The sequence below is a fragment of the Melospiza melodia genome, chromosome 1 (assembly GCF_035770615.1).
Source record: "Melospiza melodia melodia isolate bMelMel2 chromosome 1, bMelMel2.pri, whole genome shotgun sequence".
Lineage (NCBI taxonomy): Eukaryota > Metazoa > Chordata > Aves > Passeriformes > Passerellidae > Melospiza > Melospiza melodia.
The window spans coordinates 39,480,134-39,499,631 of record NC_086194.1 but is presented as its reverse complement, the minus strand read 5'-3'; the positions used below and the strand labels follow the sequence as shown (position 1 = coordinate 39,499,631).

Genomic DNA, 19,498 nt, shown 5'->3' with positions numbered 1-19,498 from the left:
CTCAAGCAGGAGTCTGAAAAGAACAGGTTTGCATTCCTTACAGCAGTGAGGGAGACCCTGATGTTGAGGATGATGTGATTTGTGATGATCATCTTAACCTAGCACCACTTCAAGAAATAAACTAGTTACTGTCTTTTAAGGCCATTCATACTTTGCCCAAATAAGGCTTCAAGAAAGTTACAACAGAAGTTCTTTTGGCTTGGAATACTGTTTTTGCTGCCTAAATAAGCCCATAGAACACTGAATCAGTGAAAGAATGACACCACTGAAGTTCTCCTTGTGTTATATCAATATGTGCATAGTTTGGACCAGGACAGCAACATCGTGAATGAATGAAACAAGGTACAGCATTAAAAAAAACCTCCATTTTCCTACAGTAACAGAAGGCTCAGTAGGTGCTCCTGCAAAAACAGTCATGCTGTCATGGTATCTTGCTTGGGTATGAAGAGAGAAGCAGTTGGACTTATGAGAGTGTGACAGGAAAAAAAGGGATGACTGACAAATCCCAAGAAGGCCACAATCATGCTCCTCAGACCAGTTATATGGTAATACAAGAAAATCAGAAGTGAAGGGAAACCAAATTTTGCTCAACCTACTCTAGAACCACCCTTTGGTTTTGGTGAAATTTTTCTGTGACTAGGAAGATTTTTTTTTAATAAACAACTTGTGTGCAGCATTTCAGCATCAAAAACATGCAATGCAGCCTCAAAAGCACACTAAAGTTCAGAATCCATTTAGTTTTCCTTGTCTTGCACCTGTTAACTTGATGCATCCAAAAATCATTCTAGAAAACATTGGCCACGCATAAAAGCACATTCCAGAACTGTCTATTTTGTAGCTAACATTCCCTTCAATCCCACTGCAGATTTTTCATTTGGAGTAGTGCAGTCCCTGTATTATATTAGGTGGACCACTGGCATCTATGTTCCTCATCTGGCAGTGCCTGGGACTGCTGCAATCCCATGGAGCACGTCACAGCATCACCACTGTGATTCATAAGCATAAAGCAAAAGCACCTGATTGCCTCTCCCCCTGAAGTAAATCTTGCCCTAGAGACAACTCCCATGGGAAGGATGGCTTTGCTATAGGATCTTTCAGACCAAAGAAAATCAGTGGGTTGACACATGAAATGGAGGGGTTTAATTTTTGCAAGACTTGATTTTTAAATGTATTTATCTTAGAACATATGACTGAAACAGGAAGACGTATCAGGGTGACACTAGAAAAATCCTTAAAATTGCAAATTTTGGCACCAAGTTTACATAAACCCTCACCCCATCCTCAGGAACTATATAACAGGCACTTGGGCAGCAGATTTACAGCTTCCCATTGAAGCCCTTCAGCCATCCATCTAAAGAATCAATTCCTGCTCCTTCCAAAGAGCAGTGCAACCAAAGATGGCCCAGACACACCTCTTTGAAAACACAATCAAACTCAGAGCACACAGAAGGTACCCCCACCATTAACATAGTTATGAAATTGGGAAGCTGCATCAATCTTAAGCAACATATTTTGCCCTCCGTTCACGCTGTTCTGAAACAACACAAGGACTGTGAGATGATTTTCTTACCGAGTAGCACCATACTCAGAGTAATACATTACTGGTGGGACTCCCCTGATGATGTATTGCACTAATGCATCATTAGGATGATGTTTCACACTGATGATATATTGCAGTGCAACATAATGAGAGCAATAGCTCACTGGGTGCATAATCCTGCCAGGAGCTGTGTGCCTGCAGCTCTCTGACTTCATTTGTAGCTCAGGGTGTCCGGAAGCTTAGATGGATTAGATCCTCAGATACACACACCTCAAAGGATGGCAAGAGTCAGAAAAAAGCCAGCATACAGGTGGGTGCTGTTAATTACAGGCTTCAATGTACAGTATGCTAATATCAAGATGTACTTTGGCATCGCATTTAGCACCTGTGCAAAACATCTTCTTCAAAGGAAGAAGTGGCTGTAACAGAGCTGCTGAAGCTCCTTATTCTTATGCTTCCCTGCAGTAGCCATCATAGCTACTGGGTAGTTCTGGGTGCTTACAGCCTTGATAAAAATACCTAACTTACATTTTCCATGCCAGATGTCTGTTAGAAGGAGGAGGAAGCCTGGGGAAAGGGGGTGGTTGCTTGTTTTTAATCAATAAATATAGTGGAAGCAGTTCTGTTCAGCTATCTTTATGACCCAGACTAAGAAAAAAAAGAGTAGTTTTGCCAACAATGAAAGATTCTGGTGACCTTTTTTCTGACCTTTTTTAACAAACAGAGCTATTTGATCTGTATAAAATTCTAAAAAGACCTTTGCAGTATGATCAGTGTCACTGACAAGAAGGCAGCATTTTTAGATTTGTGAACTCTTAACCGTGAAATCATATATAATGTTCAAAAAGAGGGCAAACTGGTAAATAAACAAGGAAAGAACAAGCCATTTTGAATAATAAAATAACTTCTTCAGTCTCTCACAGAAACATTAACATTTACAATTGAACCACAACTTCATTATTTATTTAGTTTTTGCTTCAATACCTTTGGGTTCTCAAATAAGTCTAAATGTGCATGCACACACACACTCACAAATATAACATGGATCCTGCATGCAATTTCCATCTTTTTGTATTTGTTTAGTTCTGAAAAACATAACAGTATTTTAGACAACCAACTAATGTGCTCTGCATCTTCATCTTCAGGTTCTCTAAAATGAACAGACCAGACTCCTCTCCAGGGAGCAGCAGCCTCTCTGGTCACAGATCTAAAAAATGTAACTTTCATACCTTTCTTCTGACATCTATAATTGAGAAACCACAGGGTAACTCATGAACTGGAAAAGAGTATGGACGCCTCAGCTAGCTAAATGATAAGTTAATATTGCCTCCTTTCTCTTTTTTTACCCCTTCATGTGTAGCCTTTCAGATTGCCTGAGCTATAGGGCTCTGCCTTGTAGATGCTGTCTCCAGCCAGTAGAGCACAAGTTGGAAATACACAACAAAGGGCTGATCTTTCCAAGATCTGTCTGCACCAGAAAAGGAAAAAAAAAAACCCAAAACCCAAACCAAAAACTACCCAAACAAAAACCAAACCAAAGAACCTCCCTTAAAACCCCCTCACTTTTAGGGCACCGCTTCTGATCAGTCCTCCAGCACATCCTACAATGAATTAAATTCTAAGACAATAATGGCAGCTGAGCATCACTCTGACCTACAGTAGCCTGAATCCACCTGTCAGGGTACTGAGTGCTTTCCACACAGGGCTGTTCCCTCCCTGTTTCCCAGGGTGAGAACAAAGTCCACAATAGAGAGCAGGGGATGGCACAAACCCCATCTTGTAGTTTGCAGCGTGCTGTCCCCACGCTCTGGCACGGCAATGAAAACTCGGAAAACTCACCTCTTTAACAGGCTACAAGATAACAACCAAAAAAAAAAAAAAAAGACCAGAATGACTTCATGTGTTTCCCCCACCAGTCGCCCATGCAAGGGCCAACCACGTCCTGGCCATAAATTCTCTGGCACAAGAGCATTATACCAAAGGAAAGGAATGCCTTTCCATCTGTGTATTTCCCCTCAGGCACTCACTTGATAATGAAACCAGTTAAGGTCTTTGGGTTCACAATGTTATTATAGTCAGATAATATTTTGTTTGCAGCCAAGCCTGAAGAACTCCTAAGTAGTGCAGTACAGGCACCATACACCTGTTAAGTCACGGCGCTCCTTCTCTAAGTGGACAAATCTGTTTTTGCCATCTCCTGAGATTTCCCCCTCACAGTTAATTACAAAGCGATGACTGTACTCATTTCCTGATCTTAGAGGGAATCTATAACAAATGTCTGCCACGGGTGAAGGCTGTTCCCTCTGTCCCTCAGAAACACCAGCAATCCTTCTAGCAGCCCTGGCTGCCCTCTGTCAACCTTTTCTCCCAGTTGTCCCAGACCTTCTGCTGCAACACAAACACTGCAGAGAAAATAATAACCTTTCACTAGGAAAGAAACAACATGGGCTGACTGAGACTAAATTTTCTAAAATAATTGAACAATGCACGTCCTGAACACAAAAACAGTGACACAGGCACCCAGACCAAGGTCATTCTGCAAAGAACTACACTGAGAGGGACAGACCCAACCCTGTCAGTGATGCTCATGCAGAGAGCCACCCAGCAAGGCAGCAGGATTTTATTCACATCCTGCACAGGCATATACAGCTACAGAGGTGAACATGTGATTCCCAACAAGCAATTTTGGGGAGCAATTTTGTTTAAAGTGATTAACAAGCTCACAAAGAAATTTGCCTGCCCTTTGTTGGATCTGAAACTCATTGGAGCCAGTTTCACTCTGTGACATCTATTCTAGTATATAATTTTGATTCAAAGTATTTTTGTGTCTTGTAAAATACAAGATATTCTAAAACCAGGTCAGGCACAATAAATATTCTGGGAAAAAAAAAGAAGGGGAAAGTAGTCCATCCTAAGAAGAAGTGATACTTCATTGTGACAGCAACCTTTCTTCATGTTACTCCTAGCAGGCTGATGTCTGATCCTGGGCACAAATCATTGGAAATCCATCTCCCTGACCTTAGAGACACAAGTTAGGTCAATGGTTCCCAACTTTCCGGACCGATAGCCAATTGAAAAGGATCAGCATTTTTTGCAAGTCGTCACACACACTTACCATCAACCTTCTGATTGGAAGTTCAAAGGTGATGTGACTCAGCAGCACAGCTCCAACACCTTCTTCATTACCCTTGTGGGATGACCAGTGCTCAGCAGGCACAAGTGAAGAGCTCCCCTTGGCTGTAGTCATCTCAGAGAAACTTAGAAATTGAATTTTTCACTGGCTCCCATGTTTTCACAAGTTGTTTCACACCAAATCCCAGGAGCCAGCTCCTGTGTCATCGTCCAGGCATAAGCCCTGTCCAAACCGTGCTCCTCCTTTTCTTGGCTGCCAAGAACCAGCCTAACCTTCTAAAAAACCACTTCTGAATCCCTCTCACTGCAAACACAACATCTCACTGAAGATGCCACTCTTCTACTTTGAGGATATATACAAAACAATTCCTTCAGCAAGAAGGAGGGAGCAGAAACATTTTCTGTAATTAAATGTATGGAATTAAAAGCACAGGAGCACACAAACACCACATAAATCAATTAAATAAAATCAGACATGATCAGATGACTTGCAGAGACAAGAAAGTAAAGAAAAATATTAAAGGGAGAGCTCCTTGAGTGATCAGCAGATGGACTGTGACTTGAAGTTCCAGTGAGGAAAGGGACTTTGGGCATTAGATTTCTTCTGTGACATAGCTCTACTTTGCCAGATTCAAACAACAGATCTGACCCCAAAATTACTCTTTTCCTTCAAAAAGAAATCTGCTAGATCTAAAATGTGTTCAGCACCTCTGATGACAATGAAGAGGCACCACCTCCAGAGTGTCCCTGCAAGCTGTAGGACAGTGTCTTTAACAATTTTATTAACATGCTCTGAAACACTTTGACTTTGTTTTTCCCTCAAAAAGAAACAAAGTTTACCAAACAGGGCCACATATTCCTAATCATTTTGTTGCTTTCTTTTTGGAACTATCATTGAGGAGTCTTCTGGGCAGGCAAAGAAGTTTCATGGGCACAGAACTGATTAAAAAACAGATTACCAATCAACATCTCAGGGAAAAAAACCGCACACATCTCACTCTGGGTTTAGTGCTAATGCTCTTCCTTTGCACACTTCATTAGGCTTTTAAATTCTGGGCTGTCCATTGTATAAAACTCTCAGCACTATTAGAAACCCCTGGCACTCATGCAGAGTGCTTCAGAACAATGACAAAGGTTTGGCAGAAACCCCATTTGAACTGCCCGCGTCAGTGCCTCTCCACATCCTTGCACTAGTGTTGGATTGCCTCAATTAGGCTTTGCTTTGGCTATGGAAGGTTCCAGCTTCAACTTGGACAACAAGGTAAAAAATTCTTTGGTTATTAAAAAAAACTGAAACGGGGAATATATCTGAAACAATACTTTGGTACTTACAGAATAAAACTGGGCATTTTCTGTGACTTGTGCTATACAGTTTAATTCACTTTCTCAAACTATTTATAATGATCCTCATTTTTACTACAAGTAAATACCATTATCTTTTTAAAAATCAAAGCTATTGCAACATGTTTTCATCAAGTTTGTGTGAGTAATTACATATTAAAATGGCAAACATCCCTTCCAATAACACCCTGGCAGAGTTCGCTTCTTCTGCAAGTAATAAAAGTGAGAGAGCAAACTGTGCTTCAAGATATTTGGCTGCTGCGCCATGAGGCAGCTGATGCATTCCAAATGTCTGTCAGGTCACTTTGCAACACCAACCACTACTAATCAATAGTGAAATCTTCCTCTCTGTGGCTTAAATATATATCTGCTTTCGTTAAACAGAAGAAAATTGCAAATTAGTTGGACTCTGCTGGACCATGCAGCTAGGAGAAACACGCTGTCATCCTGACTGGGTAGGAGTTAAGATGATGCAGTTAAATTACAATACTTAATTGACTGTCGACCATGCACACAGGTTTTGTAAAATGCACTGCAGTATCTTATTGCTGGTTTTCACAAGAGGCAGGTCAGTCTCCACAGGGTGTCTTGTTTCTAAGCATCTGAGCATTTTTCTTAAAGCCCCAAACTCAGCTTCCCCTTTCTAGGATTCGAGCCTTTCTTCACCTCCTTCACTTGGCCCAGAAGTCATGTCCTTTTCTCTTACTCTTCATATATCTTCCTCTCCTTGATTCCAAGCTACTTGGAACAGAGATCATATCAGTCTTTGTTTGAAGACTCTATAGCAGTCTGCATGTTGCAGTGGTACCATAAATAAAAAGTAATAAAAATGTTAGGAAAGTCTTTTGAAAAGTCCATGTTATTTTTACTATTACTCATGCTGTCGCTATTTAAGAAACAATGCCAGGAAGATCTAGAGACTTGAAGGGGACTTATAACAATTTTTGTAAGAATCCGCTATTGAAACTATGATGTTACTGACAGCAAAGTGTTTTGCAAGGTGTACAGGTCCTCCTGCTGCTTTTTTGAGTGCTTCTAACAGATGTTCAATTTCAACTGGTCTGAAGATACCAATAGGCTGATGGTTCTGCAGGAATCGGAGCAGCAGATGTGCCCTGCATTATGTTTTGCTATTCCCTTTATGAATCGACATGTCACCCTGCGGGTTTATAGCCAGTTAATTTTGTAATGACATCACTATTTCTGTACTTTTAATGATCCTCAGAGGGTTTAATTTCTCAAATAACAGAACTCTTGATCCTGGAATTGCTATGCGAAAGTAGTACATCATAAACAGATTTTTTTACATGATACAGTACCACTTCCCACCAAATGCCTTTGCTGATAGCTTCTAGGTAGTGCTGGGATGCACGTGGGTTCTCCCAAAGAATGCAGATTTACAGTGTGGCCTCGTTTCAGGGCTCTAGATGAACGTCTGAGCATCTCTCTCCAGAATCATTATCCTCAAACAAGTATCGCTCAGTGGCTGGAAGGAATGAGGATAGGAAGAGAATAAGGATAGAAGGAGTGGAGAATTCCATTGGCTCTGCTGTACAAGGATAGGTATTGCCCTTGTCAGATGCTGCGTTCCACAGTGGCCATGGTACCCAGCTGAAATCAGAGTGAACAGGAAATTGTGCTGCATTTTCCACTGACAGGGACCTGATTGTGAGGACAGCACTCTGGCTGTTGGCTTGGATGTTTCAATCTTAAAAGGGAGCCAAGTTTTTTCTCCCTCAAACACAGTTGCAGAGTTTGTTAGAACCCAGAGCTTTTTGGGCAGAATCTCTGGTAACAGCTGCAGGCTGCACAGAGCAGCCTTAGGACACCACCTTTCTTCCCAGGAGTACTCAGTACTGGTAAAGAATGTCTTTCTTCTTATTTTTAAATACAGAGAGGAAAAAGTGATGCTATTACAGCTGTATTTAAAGGACTTTTGGCATTTCCTTCATTGAAACTAACTATTAGGTGTTTTTAAAAAATGACTGGAAAAAACATCATGGGTTGTAAAAGGTTCTAGTTAGGTATGTTGTGTTATGAAGCTTTGAAATACACCTGAAAACTTTTAACTTTGAGAAATGAGAACTGCATAAGCCTACATTTTGCCTCCCTCCCATTATCTCAGAATTTATATTCCCCACATTACTGTAAATATCAAAATACATCTTTAGTAAAAGCCAGCTTTTGAAAAGCATCTTAGGTCCTAAATTTAAGGAGTGAATGCAATCTGCTCTTATTGCTCTAGCTGAGAGATCAAGGCCTTAGTTTCTAAGAATCAACTACTTAATTTTTACATACATACAGGAAAAAAAATATCTCCAGCTGTGACCACAGGCAGAGTCTTCACAGCACACGCAGGAGCTGTGTGGTCATGCTGGGGTCTGAGTCCACCCATAGAAAGGATGAGGAAATCCATCCTAAAAGGATGATGTAAATATTTTTCTGAGTTCTCCACATTATTTCTGGGGTTTTTTTCTGCCCATCTTAATTGCAGTTCACATTTCTTAAAAACAGTTGACTTATCAGCCTTAGTACAAGTCTCAGATTGAAACATACGAAGTTCAGGAAAGCTAGAGCTGAGGTTAAATCAAATTCAACTGGCCTTCAGCACTAAAAAATAGCAAAGACAAAGCTGACAAAGGTCTACCTGGAGGTCCACACTATTTAATGTATGATTACCTGACTTCCATCTTAACTGAAGCTGTAAGCAGGTGTGTTATCTAACAGCACGCCGAGCCCATGGGTATCTCAGAGCACTCTGAAAGCAGAAGCACATTCCTTAGAGACATGGCACATCACAAGCCTCCAGACCCACCTCTCCTCTTCTGCTCTAGTCTCCCAAGAAATGCTGAACCAAACTCTTCCATCAGCTGAATTCAGCATTTCTGCCCCAGATGGTCCCAGCAGCCAGTCATGACTTTCAGCCCCTCTCCCAGACACCTTGAACTATGGGATGAAAATCATACTCAAAAACCTTCTGCTCCTCTGGCATAACTTTAGTACTTATACCTATAAAGTTTGTTTTTGTAGGCACCTAAACATCCTTGTGGGTTTTCCTGAGAAGAAAGGACCACCATAAAATTGTGGAGCTAAGCCAAGGGCGCATTGCCTTTGTCCATCCTTCCCCAATATGGAGGCATGGCCGCACAGGGACTTCCAGTGCCTCTCCAGCACTTCCCCTCCTTCAAGACCTGAACTCCTGGCCAAAACACACACCTTGCTACCAACACACTTCCCCTGACCCAGACCATGAAGAATCAAACACACATGGAAGATGCTGAGCATGTTGCTCACTGCACAACATCAGGGTACTCAGATATAGCTGTTGGGAGCTCAGCAGGCCAGCCCTGGTGAGACCCACTATATTTAGGGTATGACTGCTTTCTAAAAATGCATTATCTAGACAAAACAGTTGAGTATCTCAGGGATGCAGGTTCTGGTTTTCCGAATATTTCTTATATTTACTCTGACATTTCCTCGGAGTGTGTGTGTGGTGTTTTGAAAGGAAAAGAGTTTTCTGTTGCTTAAGGCCAGTCCTTCCTGTTTGTTAGTTTATACCAAACCTAAGTTTTGACATGAATAAAATTGTTGCTTCAAGTCTGATTTCAAACATGTGGTAAAGGCAAATCTAACAATTTTATGAGATATAGTTACTTTTGTAGAGGGTGAGTTTGCCCTAGGGAATTTCCCCTGACTAGATTTATCACAAGTTTTTTGAACCAGATAATTTTGTTTGATAGCACATCTGGCAGCATCATAAAATCTTGACGTCCCAAGCTATTACACAGGAATTACTTTTGTAAATCATTTATGAATATTACTGATGTAGGCCTATTCTGGGCAGTAAGAAAGGAAACAGAGCACTGAAGGACAAAGGAAGGGAAAAAGGATTCCCTGCCCTTTCAGGGCTCATCAGATAGGGTGGGTATTTATCATTTTAAATGGGAAACGTTGTCATTGATACAGCTGAAAAGTCCACATAACACAATTTGTACCCCATATTCCCTAAATAGGCAAAAGGGGAAGATATTCTACCCGAGGAAAACCATAAATTGATTCTTCCTGAAGATAAATCTGTCCCTGTCTAAAACTTAAATAAGACTTACCAATTAAACACCACGTATTGCTAAAACCATAGTAAACACAAACTCACAATTCAGGAAGACTAAAGGAGGAAATTCTTACAAAGGCCAGCACTGAGGCAAAAGAAAAGGTCCATTTTACCTCACAAAAAACCTCTTGATATTTACAAAATCCCCTCCAATCCACACAGTGACCTGCCTTTTGAACACGGCAACATGACTGAATGGAAACCCTCCACATAGCTAAAATGACATGGTTAGCTGCTGAGCATATGCCTTCAGAAAGAAAGTTGGTAAAGCAAAAGCTTATATTGACTTTTAGTACCATGAACTATCACACTGTTAGCAATTTCAGAAGATTTCACCTATCAGTTTGGGTTGGAAACACATCAGACATTGAAACAACTCTGGGTGCTGCCACTTTGCCAAACCCAAAGCCTGGCATTACATTCCTTTTGAACATGGATGGAGGAACTGACACCAAACACACCATCACTAGGTGGAAGGGCAACAGAGGAGCCACCCTGAATGAACCAACAATGGGGAGCTACAACAAGCCCTTCACTCTTCATTCCTGATGTTCCCATCAGGAATGCTACTGGGAGCTACTGGGTGTTGTTTTCATTGAGCCAGAGCAGAGGAGAAGGTCAATACTCCACAGAAACATATTTCCAGCCTTAGGTAAGAAGGCTTTTTGTTGGGGATTTTTTGGGGAATTTCCCTGCTTTGGGGCCCATAAGGAGGGAAGGAGCAGTTCTCAGACAGCTCCTATTTGACTTCCAAACACCAGGCTCCCTCAGACCACAGCAATGTCAACGAGGGATGCACAGAGCCATTACAGAGCACATGCCAGTATTGCACCACACGCTTTCCCTGCCAGAGCAGAAAATTTCTAAATTTGGCTTCCTCCCAGGAAACAAATTCCTGTCCATACACGCCCAGACTGATTTCTCATAGATGAGGATGCTGCCCACTGAAATCTGAAGTGGGCTGCATCCAAAGGGTGCTGAGGACCCACCCTGGCAGGGCGGTGGTGTGGCAGGAGTCACCAGCTGCACCAAGTAGAGAGGAGCTCCTGGTTTATTTGAAAGTGCCAGTACTGAAAAAGAAGCTCTAACACGAAAAGGCAAGTTTAAATTTTTGATAGTTTCCGATCAACTAGAATCTGAAAATGACAATGTAACATAGTTTCAATAATCAAAGCACGGATGGTTTCAAGCTGCACAAAGATCTCCACCAGGAAAAAAAAATCCACAACATGACATAGAGGAAGAACTGAAAAGAAATGGTGTTTTCAGGGTCATGAGTGGTATCTGCAGGGTATCATCTGGACTCCTTAGACTTGACAGCATGAGGCAACATTGGCTGTGGCTAAGAAATCTGAGATTCATGTTCTGTTTCCCCCCCTCTTTCTGAATGCAAACACATTTTCTGTCTTTCCAATAATGATGGACAACACATGCACCGAGTAGGTATATTGAAAGTCATCTGTTAATTGCAGATACATGTAAATGACCACACAGGAGGCTTTCCCAGGGAGACAGGACTGGAAAAAAGGGAGGCAGTTACACTATGATTAGATGCTGTGAAAAAAAAACTCGAACAACAGAATCAAACAAGGTTGATTCATGATTTTTTTTCCCCTGATTCAATATAACCATTGTAATACTATTTTAGATAATTCCAGAATGTCAAAGAGTGATGAGGAGGGGTTTTTCCAGTCCACTACAGATAGCACTTGCCTCAGTAACTATGCCAATGGAAGAAAATCCATCATGTACTAACCATACTCCAACCTCCAACAGGAATATTCCCCATTTTGCGAAGTAAAGTGAGATGTGGGAGTCCTTGACCTTCTGAGTAATTAGGGGAAACAGAGACATTCTTGTTTTTATTAGCAACACACTAAACTATTTGAAAATAATTTGAATAGCTGGAGAATTAGTGTATTTGCCTGCTCATGAGTAGTGCAGATAGTTTAGAGTTCTCTTGGGGGCAACACATCGTAATGAATATCTGCTATTCATATTTAATGCAATCTGCCAAAGAGTGCTTTTGGGAGGACTTTCTGTGTCAATATAATGATTAACAACAGGACTGGAAAAGTAAATGAATTCCTGCAACGGGTGGGGCTGGCAAAAATATCTTGCAGTACTATACCAGTAACACTGGATTTGACTGTACTTTTTTAATGTTACCAGTGGAAAATCTGTTTCCCAGGGAGGGGGAAAAAAAAAGAAAGCAATCTTTAAGATGAAGTTCAAGTAGTAAATAATTGCATTAACAGAAGGAAAAACAATTCCAGCAGAAAACGATGCCCAAAACAACACTGTCCTGAGCATGTCTGAAAAGCCTGATATGTAATACTGACTAATAAATAAAATAATTAGTATTTACATAGTACAACCAGAAATAATGTTGTAGGTGCTTCCTTGTCTACCTCTTTGAGTTCCTCAGATGATCTTACTTTCCATACATTTTCTCATATTTCCGAGACTTACATAAAACAGAATATAAAGTCTTTTATTCTTTACTACACACTTTTAAAATACCCCAGACAGAAAAGAATGGAAAAGCTTGGCTAAAATACAATGAGTGACCTTAATATGGAATTTTCTCCATGGCATCCCAACAGTCCTCTAAATAACACATTCAGATTACTTTTTTCCAAGCTATGTGGATGAAGCAACCTTACTGAGTTTATATAAATTCCAGGACATTCTTGTATCAGACTGACTGCTCTTCCCTGCCGCTTATCAAGCTACTCCTATTCCTCCCTTGCAATAAATGGAAGGGGGGATATCAAGGATTTGAAGGCTCATGTTGGCAGCCTGAGGACCAACATATGGGGCAGGGGTCAGAGGTAGAATATGGGGGTGCTCCCACCAAATGCCATGGGCTACACAGTTCACCTTGTTCAAGCAAATGTTCAATCCAAGCAGAAAGGGAACAACTGCCAAACACAGTGTTTTATCATTTAGTGGCTCCCACTGTGGTTATTGTCCAGACCCTTTTTTAATTTGGTCTAGGACACACTCAGGGATTCCTTTCATCACAGCATTAGCTCAGATTAAGCTTTTTCCTCCAGCTTACACCAACTGGCTTTGTTGTGTAGTGGTATTTAGCCGTGTTAAACTAATTCTGTAAAACTCATTCTGGTGAAGTTATGTTACAGGAACCAGTCTTGCAAAGATACTCTACAAACAACCAGCAGGCCTTCATCTTCCCCACACTGATATTTGCTTGTGAAACTGCAACATCGCTGTGTGCCTTGCAGTTCCATCAGCCATGACATAAAGGCAGCACTTTCCTCACCAGTTTTCAGCTCCATGGATATACTACAATGATCTGTGGTTTTTACATACCATCCTTCTCAAATTTCAGGTGGTCATTCTCTTATTAAGGGTGTTTTCTTGGAGTTTGGGAGGTTTTGTAGCACTGATTTTTATAACTAATCTTTTTCCAGAAATTAAAATGTGTCGCTACAGCCACACAACAAATGTTCTATAAAGAAGGCAAACCCTTCTAAAGCTGGTATCCTCACATTGTGACATTTGCCTTACTGACCCCTGGCAGCAGCATTAGGTCTCACGATGGCCAGATGGGCCCTGACCCTTCTTCCAGGGCTGATGGAGAGCAATGCCACTCAGAAACAGGAATTGCCTGTGTGACTGCTACTCACCTGAACCTCAGGTGGTTTTACTTTAATAAAATGTCAAGTAACAATATTTGCCCATATTTATTAGTTTATTAATAAATAAATTATTTCACAAGTCTTCTATGATTTTATTATTGCAAACACATCAGGCTCTGCAGGACTTTTGGCCATTTCTTGTAGCTGCTCTGAACCTGGCAAAGAACCAAAACCTCTTTGTCTATGAGAGACTGGCACATGACCCAAAAAGCACAGGAACGCCTCCAGTTCTGCCTTCTCTCACCATTTCTAAATGAGCCAAGCAGCAACCTCCTGAAACCATCTCTGCTGTGTAGAAGAAACTCCTCATTCATTGATGCAGCCAGGGAGGCCTGTGTGGCCCCTGATGTCCAGAGTGAGGATGTGTGCTGCATGCTGCACGGAGTAACACGGGGCAGGTAAATCATTGGCACTCACAGAGTAATGACCTGCCGGGCCCTGCTCTCGTTCAGTGTAATGCAGCGCTCACATGCCCATAAAAGTGGGTTTGCTCATCCTCTGACCCCTCCAGCACTGCGACCAGACCTCCAATTATTAAGTATTTTGCACTATGTATCTCAGGATAAAAGCAGAAGCCGAGTCACAGGTCACAGAGGCAACAGCATTATTAACATCAATGAAACTAAATCACTCCATTCCTGAGCGTTTATGGCAAGGCCCTCGTGCTCACACAATTCATGTGTCTAAGATGTACTGTTGTCTGTTCCGTGGGACTGGAGATACCTGCCCCAACTGTAGGTTAAGATAACTTAATGAAACTTGATATAAAGTTATTCTGCCATCATTAAAAGTGTATAACCAAGACAGAACAAAATAAAACAAGGCACTAACACAGAAGCTCAAATGGCACTAACTTTGAACAAAAGCTGTTGAACAGCATTGTTTTATAAAGATTAAAGAGATCTTTATAACATTCCTGTTATGTAAAGTAATTTCTATTGGATTTTACATGAATGAAAAGAATCTGGAAGATAAATAGTACAATAGCTTCAAGCATACAAAGAGCACTGGTTTGCCAGCCTTTAATTTCTTCCGGTCTTTTCAAGAGAGTTCCATATTATTCCACACAGTATAAATTCTAACTTTAATGGAGACCATCAATCATACTGACTTTGGCCTATGGGTGGCTTCATTGGGAAAACAAACAAATAAACAAACAAAATCTACAATGGAGAGCAGAACCCTGAAATACAACCCAAAGCTCAACCTGCATGCTTCCAAGAACTTGTCTTTATAATTCCAGTGATATAAACCTCAAGTTCCAGAATCAGAAGTCCACAGAGTGCTGACAGTACAGGTATGAAAACAGAGTAGTTCAAACCAGAAGACTCATCCTGCAGTGGACTATGTCTCAAAAGCGAATCTTATTCAAGGCATCCTCCTTCCTATCTTGCCAATTTCAGCTGGCATTTGCAAACATTTTTGCCTTGAGCTATGCACCACAGCTGCCAGGCTTTTCTGCTCGGCCACAGCGAGCCAGGGCTGTAAAGCGCCTCCACAAAAATACTGACCTGAAAATGGTGGGACCAGAGCATAAAGACACAAACCCCAAGATTTAGAGGTAGCCACTTATTTTGCATACTGACAGAACTTCATACTAAGCAGTACTTTTCTGAAAGTCTGAGCACTGACTGGTTTAATAATCATTAATAATGCATCAGCAACACAATCTTAATTCCACAGGAATAATTCATAGAAAAGAAAAACTCTACATTGCTGATCATATAACTTTGGTATTTACCAATCTATGCCTCAGAAAATGTTCCCATTTACTAATAAAACTATTTCTTTAACAGGTGAGTATTCCTGAAGTAGTGTGGGATAAATTCAGGACGGTAAACTGATAATCAACCAGGATATTTTCTGATAGGACTGGAAAATTGAAGTTACTTGTAGACTTTCTGACTGTTTTGCTTTTCATCTCCAAGAAAGACAAACACCCTGCAATAGAACAGGGCAAATAAAAACCTGATCTAATGATACTTCTTCACTTATGTGACTGGATGAAACCTGTCCACACAAATGGGAAGAAAAACAAAACAGAAACAAAAACAAAAACAAAAACAAAAACAAAAAAAAAAAAAAAAGAAAAAAAAAGAAAAAAAAAAAGAAAAAGCCCACCAAACCCACTAATTTACTTCAAGACTGCCCAGCATTCCAGTATGTGTGTATGAGATGTGAAGCCAGAATTAGTATCAAGCAGCACAAAACCTGCAACTTTTACTCTTCAGAAGTACTGTCTTCACTGTGATTTTCCATTTAAATTTGGAGCTGAAACTTTGTGAGATTTCTGTTGAAAGAGGCATCAGGGAAACTGCTATAACAAATCTCCTTTTCCTTTAGCAGAAAGTGCATTGTTCCACACATGTGCTGTTTAGTCAAGACTTCTCACATCCAACAGTCACAGTAATGCATTTAGACAAGCATCTTCAACAACAAACTGATCTTCAAAGCTGTATATATCTGGGTTTCCTGGATGATAAATACATCAGTCACCCACTGCAAAGACCTCCAGAGATGTATCTTTTCTAAGTGATCCTACTTAGAAAGTTTATACCTGGAACAGCTATGTTTGGAGCCACTTAAACACATATAAAACTAAGACAAAGCAGAAAGCATGCTTATCATAAGGCAAAGAAAAAACATTCCTCAGCTAATACACTCAGCAGTGCTGCATGTAGAACTGTCCTAGTTTTGGCTGGGAGAGTCATTTTCTTCCTAGAAGCAGGTAGAGTGCTGTGGTTTTGGGGCTGAGTATGAGAATAATGTTGACAGCAACAACTAAAGCACTACTGTGTTAAGTAGTGTTTACTTTAAGTCAAGGGCTCCTCAGTTTTCCATGCTCTACCAGTGAGGATGTGCACAAGGAGCTGGGAGGGAGCACAGCCAGGACAGCTGACCCAAACAGGCCCAAGGGATATTCCAAGAGGTAAAATGCCATCCCCAGTACATAAAGAGGCGGGGGGGGGGAGTTGGCCATTGGTTTCTCATGGACTGGCAGGGCAACTGTCAGCAGTGGTGAGCATCTGTAGTGAGCATCTCTGGTCTCTCCTGGGTTTTACTTCTCTCCCTCTTTTTGTTGCCTCCCTTTTGATGACAACTATTCTTACATTATGTCCCATTTCAATATTAAATTGTTCTTATCTCAAACTATGGGTTTTACCTTTTTTCCCCCCTCAATAATCTTCCTCATCCCACTACGGGGGAAAGGAGATGTGAGACAGCAGCTGTGCAATAGTTGGTTGCTATCTGGGGTTAAACCACAACAGAAACTCAACCACAGACTCAAGGGCTCATTCTGCAGCCCCTGGCAGCTCACAGACACCAGCTGTCCACTGGGCTGTTCTTCAGAAGCTGCACGTGAAGAAAAGAGCTACTTATGGAAGAAAACTAAAGCAGTATTAATAACTGTGCAACTTCAGAGGATTCTATACTGAGAAATCATCACCATTCATTATTACAAAAAGTCAGGTTTTTTTAAAAGCAACACTGGATTCTGAAGCTAGTACACTAATGCAGAATATACCAAAATGCATAGCAGATTTTGTCACTCTTGGCTTCCATAGCTTTGGCATGCTATACAGTTGCCTGTTTATTTTTATAAAAAAAATAAGAGAAAATGGTATTTCAAAACAAATGCATGCTCTTTGCCCAAGTAACATACATCATAGATGAAAAACTGCAACCATCTGTGATAAAATTTCAGAATGAACACCATCAGTATTAGAGGAGAGCTGGTCAATATTAGTACCAAGCACTTACTTGCAGGTGATGGGGTGCTGCATCCACTGGTTGGTGGGTGACTCTGGAGTCCATGGAGGGAAGGAAGTGACAGTCCACCAATGACTGGAGGAAAAAGCAAGGGGTATGGTGCTGCTGGATAGTGAGTCATATGTCCATTCACGGCCGGTACGGGACATGTGCGGCTGCTGGTTGTCATGTTCACACCTCACAGCGGACAGGTATCACGTTGCATCACTCCAGGCCAGCAAACTGGATGTCTCAAATTATGAATGACAAGGGCTGTCAAGCCTGAAGGTACAGCTTAAGCTGGATTGCGTGATGATGAAAAGGTAATTCACTATATCAGGTCCATCCTATATTTCATCACTGCTTCCTACTCTTCTCTCTTCTAGGACATCCTTGCTCTGCAGACTGTGGATAGAAAGTCTTACTCTGGTATCAGGGAGCAGTTCAGTTGCTTCTACAAATATTTCTCTGGGAGAAGAGCTGGTCTCTACAGATGCACACTGACACAGTCTGGGGAAAGAAAACAATATATTGATTAAAATATACATATTTTTTAAATGTGCACATAGAAGACTATTTTTCTCATTGTTATTTTTCTTATGTTACAATTTATTTATCAGTATCCCATAAGGTCAGATCATGTAAAACTCTCACCCTATTACTGAAGCTAACAGCAGAACACCCATTGAGTTGCTCTCCCTGCACAATGTGCAACACCAAAAGCTATTTCTGGTGTGACGCAGTCGTGTTGTGAAAACTGCCACATTTAAAACCAATGCATCAATAATTACCTGAAATACTAATGCTGGGGGAGAAAAATAATCAACTTCTGAAAAATTTCCCTGTGTATGAAAGCTTTCAGTGTCTTCCCTAAAAGCTACAGAAGGATTGGCACTGAGGAGGATCTCAACTCCTTTCAGTGCCATGGCACAGGCAGGACAGTGAGAATGTGTCTGAGGGCAATTTTGGGTAGGACTGTTAAAGCAGCAATTACTTTAATAATGACTGTTTTCACAAAGAATACTTAGTTTTTTACCCTTAGGAGACACCTCCCTAATGTTTTTGTTTTTTTTTTTTCTGAGGGGTGGGGGAAACTGCCCAAACAAACAAAGCAGATCATTTCATAATCTGGGTGAGTGAGTGATATCAGTCAATACACTGCAATACACTGCTCCTGTGCTCTGTTAGGGAGCTTGCTTGCTCTCATGACACCATCTTCAAAGTCAGCCAGAGCTCCACACACCTTCCTCAGTGTTTCACCCTAACAGCTGCCACCTTTCAAGGAGTCCTCATTTTTTCAGGCTCTGTACCCAAAGCCTCAGGCTGAGAACAGGAATATCACTTGTTGTGATATTCTCATGAAATTTGCTCCCGCCATAGCAGTTCAAATCTACGTAGAGCAAATGGCTGGTGGTTTCTGAATCAACCTGCTGGTGCAAAACCAGAAAATGCTACTTACTGGTGTCTTGAGAGACACAGTACTGGGAAGGCTGCAACCACTTGCATATTGCAACCACTGCTCCTGCAGCTACTCATGCAGTGCTCCAGGCAAAAGCCAGTGAGTCTGCAGCCAGCTCCTGAGCTCACCCTGCACAAGGAATTTACTCATCTCCTCCAACACAGATTGTAGTAGGAGGTAGGAGCCACAGAGCCAACTCAGCCACCCAAAAGTAAGGCAGTCCACGGCTGAGTAAAGCTTTGTTTCCTGAGACAATGTACTACACTCTTGCATCTGCCACAGTCAGTGATCAGTAACCACATCCACCGCTATATAGCACTTTTATCTGTAATTCTTTGAAATTATAGCCTGAAACCAAAAGCAAGAGGATTTTGGGGTGGGAAAACAAAGGAGCGCTGAAATGATGTGTCAAGGTCACAAAGCAAAACTGCTGCCAGAGGAGGAAAACTGTGACAACGCAGTACTGACTATCACTGCTGCTGCTCAGCGCGCCAGTTGTC

The 19,498-nt window shown here is 41.3% G+C and overlaps 1 protein-coding gene across 5 annotated transcripts in view; it reads right to left on the bottom strand.

The window, feature by feature from the left end:
* RARB (retinoic acid receptor beta) overlaps positions 1-19,498 on the bottom strand; it is a 313,198-nt gene that overhangs the window by 173,663 nt on the left and 120,037 nt on the right. For all 5 annotated transcript variants that reach the window (XM_063154628.1, XM_063154663.1, XM_063154646.1 and 2 more), the window contains one exon: positions 17,552-18,049. In XM_063154628.1, the coding sequence (XP_063010698.1) occupies positions 17,552-17,729 (178 nt within the window). In that variant the 5' untranslated portion in view covers positions 17,730-18,049. The remainder of the gene's footprint in view (positions 1-17,551; positions 18,050-19,498) is intronic.